This window comes from Salvelinus fontinalis, unplaced genomic scaffold (assembly GCF_029448725.1).
Source record: "Salvelinus fontinalis isolate EN_2023a unplaced genomic scaffold, ASM2944872v1 scaffold_0235, whole genome shotgun sequence".
Classification (NCBI taxonomy): Eukaryota; Metazoa; Chordata; class Actinopteri; order Salmoniformes; family Salmonidae; genus Salvelinus; species Salvelinus fontinalis.
Genome location: NW_026600444.1, coordinates 46,770 through 62,500, shown reverse-complemented (window position 1 = coordinate 62,500; position 15,731 = coordinate 46,770). Strand labels below are relative to the sequence as shown.

The following is a 15,731-nucleotide window of genomic DNA, read 5'->3' as shown; positions in this document are numbered from 1 at the left end:
CATTATTACCAGGTATAACAACACAATGATGCATTATTACCAGGTATAACGACACAATGATGCATTATTACCAGGTATAACGACACAATGATGCATTATAACCAGGTATAACAACACAATGATGCATTATAACCAGGTATAACAACAAAATGATGCATTATTACCAGGTATAACAACACAATGATGCATTATAACCAGGTATAACAACACAATGATGCATTATAACCAGGTAAAACAACACAATGATGCATTATAACCAGGTATAACAGTCTGCTCTGTGTTACGACGCTTTATAACAGGTGCTTCCAGACTACCGTAAGGGCTTGATGAACATCCTGCCCAGAGGTAAAGTCTCTGAGCAGCACTTCCTCCAGATCTCTAAACTATCGGCTCTACAACACAGAGCCAAGGACGTCACGTTCATACCCAGCATGTAAGAACTTGTACTGCGGTGCATTATGGGGGATGTGGTTGCTGTATACAGTGCATTATGGGGGAGGTGGTTGCTGTATACAGTGCATTATGGGGGAGGTGGTTGCTGTATACGGTGCATTATGGGGGAGGTGGTTGCTGTATACAGTGCATTATGGGGGAGGTGGTTGCTGTATACAGTGCATTATGGGGGAGGTGGTACAGTGCATTATGGGGGAGGTGGTTGCTGTATACGGTGCATTATGGGGGAGGTGGTTGCTGTATACGGTGCATCATGGGGGAGGTGGTTGCTGTATACAGTGCATTATGGGGGATGTGGTTGCTGTATATGGTGCATTATGGGGGAGGTGGTACAGTGCATTATGGGGGAGGTGGTTGCTGTATACGGTGCATTATGGGGGAGGTGGTTGCTGTATACAGTGCATTATGGGGGATGTGGTTGCTGTATATGGTGCATTATGGGGGAGGTGGTACAGTGCATTATGGGGGATGTGGTTGCTGTATACAGTGCATTATGGGGGAGGTGGTTGCTGTATACGGTGCATTATGGGGGAGGTGGTTGCTGTATACAGTGCATTATGGGGGAGGTGGTTGCTGTATACAGTGCATTATGGGGGAGGTGGTTGCTGTATACGGTGCATTATGGGGGAGGTGGTTGCTGTATACGGTGCATTATGGGGGAGGTGGTTGCTGTATACAGTGCATTATGGGGGAGGTGGTTGCTGTATACGGTGCATTATGGGGGAGGTGGTTGCTGTATACGGTGCATTATGGGGGAGGTGGTACAGTGCATTATGGGGGAGGTGGTTGCTGTATACAGTGCATTATGGGGGAGGTGGTACAGTGCATTATGGGGGAGGTGGTTGCTGTATACGGTACATTATGGGGGAGGTGGTTGCTGTATACAGTGCATTATGGGGGAGGTGGTACAGTGCATTATGGGGGAGGTGGTTGCTGTATACGGTACATTGTGGGGGAGGTGGTTGCTGTATACAGTGCATTATGGGGGAGGTGGTTGCTGTATACGGTGCATTATGGGGGAGGTGGTTGCTGTATACAGTGCATTATGGGGGAGGTGGTTGCTGTATACAGTGCATTATGGGGGAGGTGGTTTCTGTATACGGTGCATTATGGGGGAGGTGGTCGCTGTATACAGTGCATTATGGGGGAGGTGGTTGCTGTATACGGTGCATTATGGGGGAGGTGGTTGCTGTATCCAGTGCATTATGGGGGAGGTGGTTGCTGTATACGGTGCATTATGGGGGAGGTGGTTGCTGTATACGGTGCATTATGGGGGAGGTGGTTGCTGTATACGGTGCATTATGGGGGAGGTGGTTGCTGTATACGGTGCATTATGGGGGAGGTGGTACAGTGCATTATGGGGGAGGTGGTTGCTGTATACAGTGCATTATGGGGGAGGTGGTACAGTGCATTATGGGGGAGGTGGTACAGTGCATTATGGGGGAGGTGGTTGCTGTATACAGTGCATTATGGGGGAGGTGGTTGCTGTATACAGTGCATTATGGGGGAGGTGGTACAGTGCATTATGGGGGAGGTGGTTGCTGTATACGGTGCATTATGGGGGAGGTGGTTGCTGTATACAGTGCATTATGGGGGAGGTGGTTGCTGTATACAGTGCATTATGGGGGAGGTGGTTGCTGTATACGGTGCATTATGGGGGAGGTGGTTGCTGTATACGGTGCATTATGGGGGAGGTGGTTGCTGTATACAGTGCATTATGGGGGAGGTGGTTGCTGTATACGGTGCATTATGGGGGAGGTGGTTGCTGTATACGGTGCATTATGGGGGAGGTGGTACAGTGCATTATGGGGGAGGTGGTTGCTGTATACAGTGCATTATGGGGGAGGTGGTACAGTGCATTATGGGAGAGGTGGTACAGTGCATTATGGGGGATGTGGTTGCTGTATACAGTGCATTATGGGGGAGGTGGTTGCTGTATACAGTGCATTATGGGGGAGGTGGTACAGTGCATTATGGGGGAGGTGGTTGCTGTATACGGTGCATTATGGGGGAGGTGGTTGCTGTATCCAGTGCATTATGGGGGAGGTGGTTGCTGTATACAGTGCATTATGGGGGAGGTGGTTGCTGTATACAGTGCATTATGGGGGAGGTGGTTGCTGTATACAGTGCATTATGGGGGAGGTGGTTGCTGTATACGGTGCATTATGGGGGAGGTGGTTGCTGTATACGGTGCATTATGGGGGAGGTGGTACAGTGCATTATGGGGGAGGTGGTTGCTGTATACGGTGCATTATGGGGGAGGTGGTTGCTGTATACAGTGCATTATGGGGGAGGTGGTTGCTGTATACGGTGCATTATGGGGGAGGTGGTTGCTGTATACGGTGCATTATGGGGGAGGTGGTACAGTGCATTATGGGGGAGGTGGTTGCTGTATACAGTGCATTATGGGGGAGGTGGTACAGTGCATTATGGGGGAGGTGGTACAGTGCATTATGGGGGATGTGGTTGCTGTATACAGTGCATTATGGGGGAGGTGGTTGCTGTATACGGTGCATTATGGGGGAGGTGGTTGCTGTATACAGTGCATTATGGGGGAGGTGGTTGCTGTATACAGTGCATTATGGGGGAGGTGGTTGCTGTATACGGTGCATTATGGGGGAGGTGGTTGCTGTATACGGTGCATTATGGTGGAGGTGGTTGCTGTATACAGTGCATTATGGGGGAGGTGGTTGCTGTATACGGTGCATTATGGGGGAGGTGGTTGCTGTATACGGTGCATTATGGGGGAGGTGGTACAGTGCATTATGGGGGAGGTGGTTGCTGTATACAGTGCATTATGGGGGAGGTGGTACAGTGCATTATGGGGGAGGTGGTACAGTGCATTATGGGGGATGTGGTTGCTGTATACAGTGCATTATGGGGGAGGTGGTTGCTGTATACAGTGCATTATGGGGGAGGTGGTACAGTGCATTATGGGGGAGGTGGTTGCTGTATACGGTGCATTATGGGGGAGGTGGTTGCTGTATCCAGTGCATTATGGGGGAGGTGGTTGCTGTATACAGTGCATTATGGGGGAGGTGGTTGCTGTATACAGTGCATTATGGGGGAGGTGGTTGCTGTATACAGTGCATTATGGGGGAGGTGGTTGCTGTATACGGTGCATTATGGGGGAGGTGGTTGCTGTATACGGTGCATTATGGGGGAGGTGGTACAGTGCATTATGGGGGAGGTGGTTGCTGTATACGGTGCATTATGGGGGAGGTGGTTGCTGTATACAGTGCATTATGGGGGAGGTGGTTGCTGTATACGGTGCATTATGGGGGAGGTGGTTGCTGTATACGGTGCATTATGGGGGAGGTGGTACAGTGCATTATGGGGGAGGTGGTTGCTGTATACAGTGCATTATGGGGGAGGTGGTACAGTGCATTATGGGGGAGGTGGTACAGTGCATTATGGGGGATGTGGTTGCTGTATACAGTGCATTATGGGGGAGGTGGTTGCTGTATACAGTGCATTATGGGGGAGGTGGTTGCTGTATACGGTGCATTATGGGGGAGGTGGTTGCTGTATACAGTGCATTATGGGGGAGGTGGTACAGTGCATTATGGGGGAGGTGGTTGCTGTATACGGTGCATTATGGGGGAGGTGGTTGCTGTATCCAGTGCATTATGGGGGAGGTGGTTGCTGTATACAGTGCATTATGGGGGAGGTGGTTGCTGTATACAGTGCATTATGGGGGAGGTGGTGGCTGTATACAGTGCATTATGGGGGAGGTGGTTGCTGTATACGGTGCATTATGGGGGAGGTGGTTGCTGTATACGGTGCATTATGGGGGAGGTGGTACAGTGCATTATGGGGGAGGTGGTTGCTGTATACAGTGCATTATGGGGGAGGTGGTACAGTGCATTATGGGGGAGGTGGTTGCTGTATACAGTGCATTATGGGGGAGGTGGTTGCTGTATACAGTGCATTATGGGGGAGGTGGTTGCTGTATACAGTGCATTATGGGGGAGGTGGTTGCTGTATACAGTGCATTATGGGGGAGGTGGTACAGTGCATTATGGGGGAGGTGGTTGCTGTATACAGTGCATTATGGGGGAGGTGGTACAGTGCATTATGGGGGAGGTGGTTGCTGTATACAGTGCATTATGGGGGAGGTGGTGGCTGTATACAGTGCATTATGGGGGAGGTGGTTGCTGAATACAGTGCATTATGGGGGAGGTGGTTGCTGTATACAGTGCATTATGGGGGAGGTGGTTGCTGTATACAGTGCATTATGGGGGAGGTGGTGGCTGTATACAGTGCATTATGGGGGAGGTGGTTGCTGTATACAGTGCATTATGGGGGAGGTGGTGGCTGTATACAGTGCATTATGGGGGAGGTGGTACGGTGCATTATGGGGGAGGTGGTTGCTGTATACAGTGCATTATGGGGGAGGTGGTTGCTGTATACGGTGCATTATGGGGGAGGTGGTTGCTGTATACAGTGCATTATGGGGGAGGTGGTTGCTGTATACAGTGCATTATGGGGGAGGTGGTTGCTGTATACAGTGCATTATGGGGGAGGTGGTACAGTGCATTATGGGGGAGGTGGTTGCTGTATACATTGCATTATGGGGGAGGTGGTACAGTGCATTATGGGGGAGGTGGTTGCTGTATACAGTGCATTATGGGGGAGGTGGTTGCTGTATACAGTGCATTATGGGGGAGGTGGTTGCTGTATACGGTGCATTATGGGGGAGGTGGTTGCTGTATACAGTGCATTATGGGGGAGGTGGTTGCTGTATACAGTGCATTATGGGGGAGGTGGTTGCTGGATACAGTGCATTATGGGGGAGGTGTTACGGTGCATTATGGGGGAGGTGGTTGCTGTATACAGTGCATTATGGGGCAGGGGGTTGCTGTATACGGTGCATTATGGGGGAGGTGGTTGCTGTATACAGTGCATTATGGGGGAGGTGGTTGCTGTATACGGTGCATTATGGGGGAGGTGGTTGCTGTATACAGTGCATTATGGGGGAGGTGGTACAGTGCATTATGGGGGAGGGGGTTGCTGTATCCAGTGCATTATGGGGGAGGTGGTACAGTGCATTATGGGGGAGGTGGTTGCTGTATACGGTGCATTATGGGAGAGGTGGTTGCTGTATACAGTGCATTATGGGGGAGGTGGTTGCTGTATACGGTGCATTATGGGGGAGGTGGTGGCTGTATACGGTGCATTATGGGGGAGGTGGTGGCTGTATACGGTGCATTATGGGGGAGGAGGTTGCTGTATATTGTTTATTATGGGGCAGGTGGTTGCTGTATACAGTGCATTATGGGGGAGGGGGTTGCTGTACACGGTGCATTATGGGGGAGGTGGTTGGTAGTTTCCACATTTTGTTACGTTACAGCCTTATCCTTTTAGGCAGGCTGTCCCGACGTCGGTACACTTATGACAACATCCAGCTCAAAGTGCAGGCCGCGAAATTTGAAATCTTTTTTTTTTTTAATATTTAATTTTTTCACATTAACAAGTCCAATACAGCATATGAAAGGTACACATCTTGTGAATCAAGCCAACATGTCCGATTTTTAAAATGTTTTACAGGGAAGACAAAATATGTAAATCTATTAGCTAACCACGTTAGCAAAAGACACCATTTTTCTTAGTCCACCATTTTTTCTCAACACCAGTAGCTATCACCAATTCGACCAAATAAAGATATTGATATAAATAGCCACTAACCATGAAAAAACATCATCAGATGACAGTCTGATAACATATTTATTGTATAGCATAGTTTTTTTAGAAAAATGTGCATATTTCAGGTATAAATCATAGTTTGCCATTGCAGCCACCATCACAAATCTCACCAAAGCGACTAGAATTACTACACAGAGCAACGTGTATTACCCAATTACTAATCATAAAACATTTCTTAAAAATACACAGCACATAACAATGGACAGACACAAATCTTGTGAATTCAGACAATATTTCAGATGTTCTAAGTGTTTCACAGCGAAAACACAATAAATCGTTATATTAGCATACCACATGTGCAAACGTTACCAGAGCATTGATTCTAGCCAAAGAGAGCGATAACGTAATCATCGCCAAAATATATTAATTTTTTCACTAACCTTCTCAGAATTCTTCAGATGACACTCCTGTAACATCATATTACAACATACATATAGAGTTTGTTCGAAAATGTTTATATTTAGCCACCAAAATCATGGTTAGACAATGAGAAAAGTAGCCCAGCTGGTCAGAAAATGTCGTGCGCCATATTAGACAGTGATCTAGTCTTATACATAAATACTCATAAACTTGACAAAAAAATACAGGGTGGACAGCGATTGATAGACAATTTAATTCTTAATACAATCGCTGAATTACATTTTTTAAATTATCCTTACTTTTCAATACAGGTTGCGCCAAGCGAAGCTATACCAAACAAAATGGCGGCATAAGCGTTTAACATTTTTCGACAGAAACACGATTTATCATCATAAATAGTTCTTACTATGAGCTGTTCTTCCATCAGAATCTTGGGCAATGAATCTCCGGTCTAATCGTCTTTTGGTCGAAAGCTGTCCTCTTGCCATGTGGAAATGACCACTAACGTTCGGCATGAACTGGAAACGTGCCCAGCGGTTCAAAGTGTCTCAGAAATAAATGTCCCAAAATCGCACTAAACGGATATAAATTGCTATAAAACGGTTTAAATTAACTACCTTATGATGTTTTTAACACCTATAACGAGTAAAAACATGACCGGAGAAATATTACTGGCTAAACAACAGGTTGGAAGGAGGCGAGTCCGACGTCCTTCGTGCGTCAGGCGCAGGCAGCAAAAGGAAGCTACTTCCACCTTGTGCTGTTTTATACAGGCCCTGATTGCGCAATCGACTCCATTCAAAGCGTCACCCCGTACTGACATCCAGGTGAAGACGTAAGCAGTGTTTGTATCCTCATAGCATTTACAGGGACTTTTAAACTGACCCCAGATCAGGGGCCAAGATTTCTGAAATCTGACTCCCTGTCAGGAAAAGTGCTGTAGAAGGAGTTCTGTTTCACTCAGAGACAAAATTCCAACGGCTATAGAAACTAGAGAGTGTTTTCTATCCAATAATAATAATAATAATATGCATATTGTACGAGCAAGAATTGAGTACGAGGCCGTTTGAAATGGGCACGATTTAGCTGGCTACTCAGTAACGCCCCCTGCAGCCATAAGAAGTTATTCTAAAATTGATTCAATTGTTAATTCCCTCATCAATGCCCCAAAATGACAGGCATTTTTGCAACTGTCTTAAAACTGTCTTAAAAATTAAATACTAAAATATGACATTTACATTAGTATCCAGTCCCTTTACTCAGTACTTTGTTGAAGCACCTTTGGCGGCGATTACAGCCTCGAGTCTTCTTGGGTATGACGCTACAAGCTTGGTAAACCTGTATTTGGGGAGTTTCTCCCATTTTTCTCTGCAGATCCTCTCAAGCTCTGTCAGGTTGGATGGGGAGCGTCGCTGCACAGATATTTTCAGGTCTCTCCAGAGATGTTCGATCGGGTTCATGTCCGCGCTCTGGCTGGGCCACTCGAGAACATTCAGAGACTTGTCCCGAAGCCACTCCTGCGTTGTCTTGGCTGTGTGCTTAGGGTTATTATCCTGTTGGAAGGTGAACCTTCGCCCCAGTCTGAGGTCCTGAGCTCTAGAGCAGGTTTTCATCAAGGTTCTCTGTACATTGCTCTGTTCTTCTTTCCTCGATCCTGACTAGTCTCTCAGTCCCTGCCTCTGAAAAATATCCACACAGCATGATTGTCACGATCGTCAAAGGGACTGAGAGAGGACCAAGGCGCAGCGCGTGAAAAGTACATCTTCTCTTTATTAGAAGAAGGACAAAAACGAAACAAAAACAACAAACAGACGAACGTGAAGCTATTCAAAACATAAGTGCTGACACAAAACACTTCGACATAGACAATTCCCCACAAACAGCTAAAGCCTATGGTTGCCTTAAATATGGCTCCCAATCAGAGACAACAAAAACCAGCTGTCTCTAATTGAGACCCAATTCAGGCAACCATAGACTTTCCTAGATACCTACACTCAACCATAGACACAGCTAGACTTCTATACTAAACATAAACACAACTACTCTAATAAACCCCCTAAACCTTACAACCACCCTAGACACTACAAAAAACACATACATTCTCCATGTCACACCCTGACCTAACTAAAATAATTAAGAAAACAAAGAATACTAAGGCCAGGGCGTGACAATGATGCTGCCACCACCATGCTTCACCATAGGGATGGTGCCATGTTTCCTCCAGACGTGACACTTGGCACTCAGTTCAAATAGTTCAATCATGGTTTCATCAGATCAGAGAATCTTGTTTCTCGTGGTTATTGTGATGTCATTATGGGGTATTGTGATGTCATTATGGGGTATTGTGATGTCATTATGGGGTATTGTGATGTCATTATGGGGTTTTGTGATGTCATTATGGGGTATTGTAGATTGGTGAGGATTTTTTTTTTAAATCCATTTTAGAGTAAGGCTGTAACGTAACAAAATGTGGAAAAGGGGAAGGGGGATGAATTCTTTCCTAATGCACTTTTTCTCCACCATCTCTAAGTAATCTCTACGTCATATCGATGTAATCTCTCTGTCATCTCTACATCATCTCTACGTCATCTCTATGTGATCTCTCTGTAATCTCTACATCTTATATATGTAATCTCTCTGTCATCTCTATGTGATCTCTACATTTTATCTATGTAATCTCTATGTAATCTCTCTGTCATCTCTATGTGATCTCTCTGTAATCTCTACATTTTATCTATGTAATCTCTCTGTCATCTCTATGTGATCTCTACATTTTATCTATGTAATCTCTATGTAATCTCTCTGTCATCTCTATGTGATCTCTATGTCATCTCTACGTCATATCTACGTAATCTCTGTCATCTCTACGTCATATCTACGTCATCTCTACGTCATCTTGCCGTCATCTCATTGTCATCTCTATGTCCTCTCTACGCAATCGTTATGTTATCTCTGTAATTTCTGTCATCTCTGTGTCATCTCTATGTAATCTTTCCATCATCTCTATGTAATCTCTTCGCCATCTCTATGTCATCTCTATAATTTCTGTGTCATCTCTATGTCATCTCTGTGTCATCTCTATGTAATCTTTCCAGCATCTCTATGTCATCTCTGTCATTTCTGTGTCATCTCTATGTCCTCTCTGTGTCATCTCTATGTAATCTTTCCATCATCTCTATGTCATCTCTATGTCATCTCTATGCCATCTCTATGTAATATCTCCATCATCTCTATGTCATCTCTCCATCATGTAAAAACCCTGACAAACATAAAAAAAATATACTTTTAAAAATCCTTTTCTCCCTTCTTTCTCTCGCCAGCCACGAGTTATCAGAGTACATCCCCCCCCTTCTGTTTGGGAAGCAGCCCCCCCAGGCATGGGTCACCATGGTAACGCAGCACATGCAGCAGGTCCAGACCCTCAACCCGCACCAGGCCAAAGCTCAGTTCCTGGGTACGACACAGACACACACCTAACACACATACAATACATATACAAAAGTATGTGAACACCCCTTCAAATGAGTGGATTTGGCTATTTCAGCCATACACTGACAGGTGTATCAAATCGAGCACACCGCCATGCAATCTCCACAGACAAACATTGGCAGTAGAATGGCCTTACAGAGGAGCTCAGTGACTTTCAAAGTAGCGCTGTCATAGGATCCCACCTTTCCAAACAAGTCAGTTTGTCAAATTTTTGCCCTGCTAGAGCTGCCTGTCAACTGTAAGTGCTGTTATTGTCATTATTATTGTTATTGTTATTGTTATTGTCAAGTGGAAACATCTAGGAGCAACAACATCTCAGCCGCAAAGGACAAACAAGCTCACAGAACAGGACCCGCCGAGTGCTGAAGAATATAGTGTATGAATATATATATTAATACATACATATATATATTACCTGGTGCAGGTAATAGTAGTAATTGTGCTGAAGAATATAGTGTGTAAAAATTGTCTGTCCTCGAACTACCGAGTTCCAAACTTTCTCTGGAAGCAACGTCAACACAATAACTGTTCGTAGGGAGCGTTATGAAAATGGGTTTCCGTGGCTGAGCAGCCGCACACAAGACTAAGAACACCACGCGCAATGCCAAGCGTCGGCTGGAGTGGTGTGAAGCTCGCCGCCATTGGACTCTGGAGCAGTGTCTTCTCTGGAGTGATAATTAACACTTTACCATCTGGCAGTCCGACGGACGAATCTGGGTTTGGCAGATGCCAGGAGAACGCTACCTGCCCCAATGCATAGTGCCAACTGTAAAGTTTGGTGGAGGAGGAATAATGGTCTGGGGCTGTTTTTCATGGTTCGGGCCCCTTAGTTCCAGTGAAGGGAAATCTTAACGCTACAGCATACAATGACATTCTGTGCTTCCAACTTTGTGGCAACAGTTTGGGGAAGGCCCTTTCTTGTTTCAGCATGACAAGGCCCCCGTGCACAAAGCGAGGTCCATACAGAAATTGTTTGTTGTGATCGGTGTGGGATGAATTGGAATACCGACTGTGAGCCAGGCCTAATCCCCCAACATCAGTTCCCGACCTCACTAATGCTCTTGTGGCTGAATGGAAACAAGTCCCCGCAGCAATGTTCCAACATCTAGTGGAAAGCCTTCCCAGAAGAGTGGAGGCTGTTATAGCAGCGATGTTCCAACATCTAGTGGAAAGCCTTCCCAGAAGAGTGGAGGCTGTTATAGCAGCAATGTTCCAACATCTAGTGGAAAGACTTCCCAGAAGAGTGGAGGCTGTTATAGCAGCACTGTTCCAACATCTAGTGGAAAGCCTTCCCAGAAGAGTGGAGGCTGTTATAGCAGCAATGTTCCAACATCTAGTGGAAAGCCTTCCCAGAAGAGTGGAGGCTGTTATAGCAGCAATGTTCCAACATCTAGTGGAAAGCCTTCCCAGAAGAGTGGAGGCTGTTATAGCAGCAGTGTTCCAAAATCTAGTGGAAAGCCTTCCCAGAAGAGTGGAGGCTGTTACAGCAGCAATGTTCCAACATCTAGTGGAAAGCCTTCCCAGAAGAGTGGAGGCTGTTATAGCAGCAATGTTCCAACATCTAGTGGAAAGCCTTCCCAGAAGAGTGGAGGCTGTTACAGCAGCGATGTTCCAACATCTTGTGGAAAGCCTTCCCAGAAGAGTGGAGGCTGTTATAGCAGCAATGTTCCAACATCTAGTGGAAAGCCTTCCCAGAAGAGTGGAGGCTGTTATAGCAGCGATGTTCCAACATCTAGTGGAAAGCCTTCCCAGAAGTGGAGGCTGTTATAGTAGCAATGTTCCAACATCTAGTGGAAAGCCTTCCCAGAAGAGTGGAGGCTGTTATGGCAGCGATGTTCCAACATCTAGTGGAAAGCCTTCCCAGAAGAGTGGAGGCTGTTATAGTAGCAGAAATAGGGGACCAACTCCATATTGATAACCATGATGTTGGAATGAGATGTTGGACTAGCAGGTGTCCACATACTTTTGGATGTGTCGTGTACCTGCTGAGGGGAGGATGGCTCAGAATAATGTCATTACACTTCCAGACCACGAGCCCGTCCTCCCCAATTAAGGTGCCACCAACCTCCTGTGACATACACCCCAGGATATATTGTCCCCCCCCTCCTCCCCAGGTCTGGTCAGTGCGTTCCCCATGTGTGTGTCTGACTGTGCCCCCTCCCCCCCCCCTCCCTCCCCAGGTCTGGTCAGTGCGTTCCCCATGTGTGTGTCTGACTGTGCCTCCCCCCCCCTCCCTCCCCAGGTCTGGTCAGTGCGTTCCCCATGTTTGGCTCCTCCTTCTTCTACGTCCAGTCTAGCAGCAGTGGCTCTATCTACGCTCCCTGTATCTTGGCTGTCAATCAAAATGGACTGCACTTTCTAAACAAGGACGCTCACGTAAGTCCCGCCCACTCTGCTCACTAAATCCCGCCCACATCACTCACTAAGTCCCGCCCACTCTGCTCACTAAGTCCCGCCCACTCTGCTCATTAAGTCCCGCCCACTCTGCTCACTAAGTCCCGCCCACTCTGCTCACTAAGACCCGCCCCAGTAGTAATTGTATGGTTGGTTCCTGGGGTAGAGGATCTGCAGACAGTGGTCCCCCTGGTGCAGGTAATAGTAGTAATTGTATGGTTGGTCCCTGGGGTACAGGAGCTGCAGACAGTGGTCTCCCTGGTGCAGGTAATAGTAGTAATTGTATGGTTGGTCCCTGGGGTACAGGAGCTGCAGACAGTGGTCACCCCTGGTGCAGGTAATAGTAGTAATTGTATGGTTGGTTCCTGGGGTAGAGGATCTGCAGACAGTGGTCCCCCTGGTGCAGGTAATAGTAGTAATTGTATGGTTGGTCCCTGGGGTACAGGAGCTGCAGACAGTGGTCTCCCTGGTGCAGGTAATAGTAGTAATTGTATGGTTGGTCCCTGGGGTACAGGATCTGCAGACAGTGGTCCCCCTGGTGCAGGTATTAGTAGTAATTGTATGGTTGGTTCCTGGGGTACAGGATCTGCAGACAGTGGTCCCCCTGGTGCAGGTAATAGTAGTATTTGTATGGTTGGTTCCTGGGGTACAGGATCTGCAGACAGTGGTCCCCCTGGTGCAGGTAATAGTAGTAATTGTATGGTTGGTTCCTGTAATACAGGATCTGCAGACAGTGGTCCCCCTGGTGCAGGTAATAGTAGTATTTGTATGGTTGGTTCCTGTAATACAGGATCTGCAGACAGTGGTCACCCCTGGTGCAGGTAATAGTAGTATTTGTATGGTTGGTTCCTGTAATACAGGATCTGCAGACAGTGGTCCCCCTGGTGCAGGTAATAATAGTAATTGTATGGTTGGTTCCTGGGGTTCAGGATCTGCAGACAGTGGTCCCCCTGGTGCAGGTAATAGTAGTAATTGTATGGTTGGCTCCTGGGGTACAGGATCTGCAGACAGTAGTCCCCCTGGTGCAGGTAATAGTAGTAATTGTATGGTTGGTCCCATTGGTACAGGATCTGCAGACAGTGGTCCCCCTGGTGCAGGTAATAGTAGTAATTGTATGGTTGGTCCCATTGGTACAGGATCTGCAGACAGTAGTCCCCCTGGTGCAGGTAATAGTAGTAATTGTATGGTTGGTCCCATTGGTACAGGATCTGCAGACAGTGGTCCCCCTTGTGCAGGTAATAGTAGTAATTGTATGGTTGGTTCCTGGGGTACAGGATCTGCAGACAGTGGTCCCCCTGGTGCAGGTAATAGTAGTAATTGTATGGTTGGTTCCTGTGGTACAGGATCTGCAGACAGTGGTCCCCCTGGTGCAGGTAATAGTAGTAATTGTATGGTTGGTCCCTGGGGTACCTGATCTGCAGACAGTGGTCCCCCTGGTGCAGGTAATAGTAGTAATTGTATCGTTGGTCCCTGGGGTACAGGATCTGCAGACAGTGGTCCCCCTGGTGCAGGTAATAGTAGTAATTGTATGGTTGGTTCCTGGGGTACAGGATCTGCAGACAGTGGTCCCCCTGGTGCAGGTAATAGTAGTAATTGTATGGTTGGTCGCTCTGGTACAGGATCTGCAGACAGTGGTCTCCCTGGTGCAGGTAATAGTAGTAATTGTATGGTTGGTTCCTGGGGTACAGGATATGCAGCCAGTGGTCCCCCTGGTGCAGGTAATAGTAGTAATTGTATGGTTGGTCCCTGGGGTACAGGATCTGCTGACAGTGGTCCCCCTGGTGCAGGTAATAGTAGTAATTGTATGGTTGGTTCCTGGGGTACAGGATCTGCAGACAGTTGGCCCCCTGGTGCAGGTAATAGTAGTAATTGTATGGTTGGTCCCTGTGGTGCAGGATCTGCAGACAGTGGTCCCCCTTGTGCAGGTAATAGTAGTAATTGTATGGTTGGTTCCTGGGGTACAGGATCTGCAGACAGTGGTCTCCCTGGTGCAGGTAATAGTAGTAATTGTATGGTTGGTTCCTGGGGTACAGGATCTGCAGACATTGGTCCCCCTGGTGCAGGTAGTAGTAGTAATTGTATGGTTGGTTCCTGGGGTACAGGATCTGCAGACCGTGGTCCCCCTGGTGCAGGTAATTGTAGTAATTGTATGGTTGGTCCCTGTGGTGCAGGAGCTGCAGACAGTGGTCCCTCTGGCGGAGGTGCAGTCCACCCGCACCCAGAGACCCTCGGCAGGGACCAGCTACCCCTACGTAGACCTCACTCTGGGAGATCTGACCTCTCACAGGGTCACACAGATACAGCTGAAACAGGTAAACACACACACATCATACACACACTCACACTCACACTCACACTCACACTCACACTCACACTCACACTCACACTCACACTCACACACTCACAGATACAGCTGAAACAGGTACACTCACACACACACACTCACAGATACAGCTGAAACAGGTACACTCACACACACACTCACAGATACAGCTGAAACAGGTAACACACACATCATACACACACACACAAGCACCTGTACCAACACACACACATGGTGTATACACACCTACACACACACATTGTAACTATGTCATGTTATATGTGTGTGTGTGTGTTTAGGGTCTGGAGCTGTGTCGGGTCATTGCCATGCACGTGGAGAGCATGCTGTCTCTCAGGGAGAAGAGACTCACCCTGCCGCCCAGCGAGGTCACTGTGTTATAAGACACTGTCTGTCTCTCAGGGAGTAGAGACTCACCCTGCCACCCAGCGAGGTCACTGTGTTATAAGACACTGTCTGTCTGTCTCTCAGGGAGAAGAGATTCACCCTGCCACCCAGCGAGGTCACTGTGTTATAAGATACTGTCTGTCTCTCAGGGAGTAGAGACTCACCCTGCCACCCAGCGAGGTCACTGTGTTATAAGACACTGTCTGTCTGTCTCTCAGGGAGAAGAGACTCACCCTGCCGCCCAGCGAGGTCACTGTGTTATAAGACACTGTCTGTCTGTCTCTCAGGGAGAAGAGATTCACCCTGCCACCCAGCGAGGTCACTGTGTTATAAGACACTGTCTGTCTGTCTCTCAGGGAGTAGAGACTCACCCTGCCACCCAGCGAGGTCACTGTGTTATAAGACACTGTCTGTCTGTCTCTCAGGGAGTAGAGACTCACCCTGCCACCCAGCGAGGTCACTGTGATATAAGACACTGTCTGTCTGTCTCTCAGGGAGTAGAGACTCACCCTGCCGCCCAGCGACATCACTGTGTTATAAGACACTGTCTGTCTGTCTCTCAGGGAGAAGAGACTCACCCTGCCACCCAGCGACATCACTG

At 47.5% G+C, this 15,731-nt stretch overlaps 1 protein-coding gene across 1 annotated transcript in view; it reads left to right on the top strand.

Annotated features, from left to right (window-relative positions):
- LOC129844828 (unconventional myosin-XV-like) overlaps positions 1 to 15,242 on the top strand; it is a gene marked incomplete at its 5' end in the record, with an annotated part of 213,858 nt that extends 198,616 nt beyond the window's left edge. Inside the window, 5 exons of the mRNA XM_055912976.1 lie at positions 300 to 433; positions 9,840 to 9,973; positions 12,251 to 12,384; positions 14,574 to 14,714; positions 15,025 to 15,242. Coding sequence (XP_055768951.1) covers positions 300 to 433; positions 9,840 to 9,973; positions 12,251 to 12,384; positions 14,574 to 14,714; positions 15,025 to 15,126 — 645 coding nt within the window. The remainder of the gene's footprint in view (positions 1 to 299; positions 434 to 9,839; positions 9,974 to 12,250; positions 12,385 to 14,573; positions 14,715 to 15,024) is intronic.
- Positions 15,243 to 15,731: the final 489 nt, after the last annotated feature.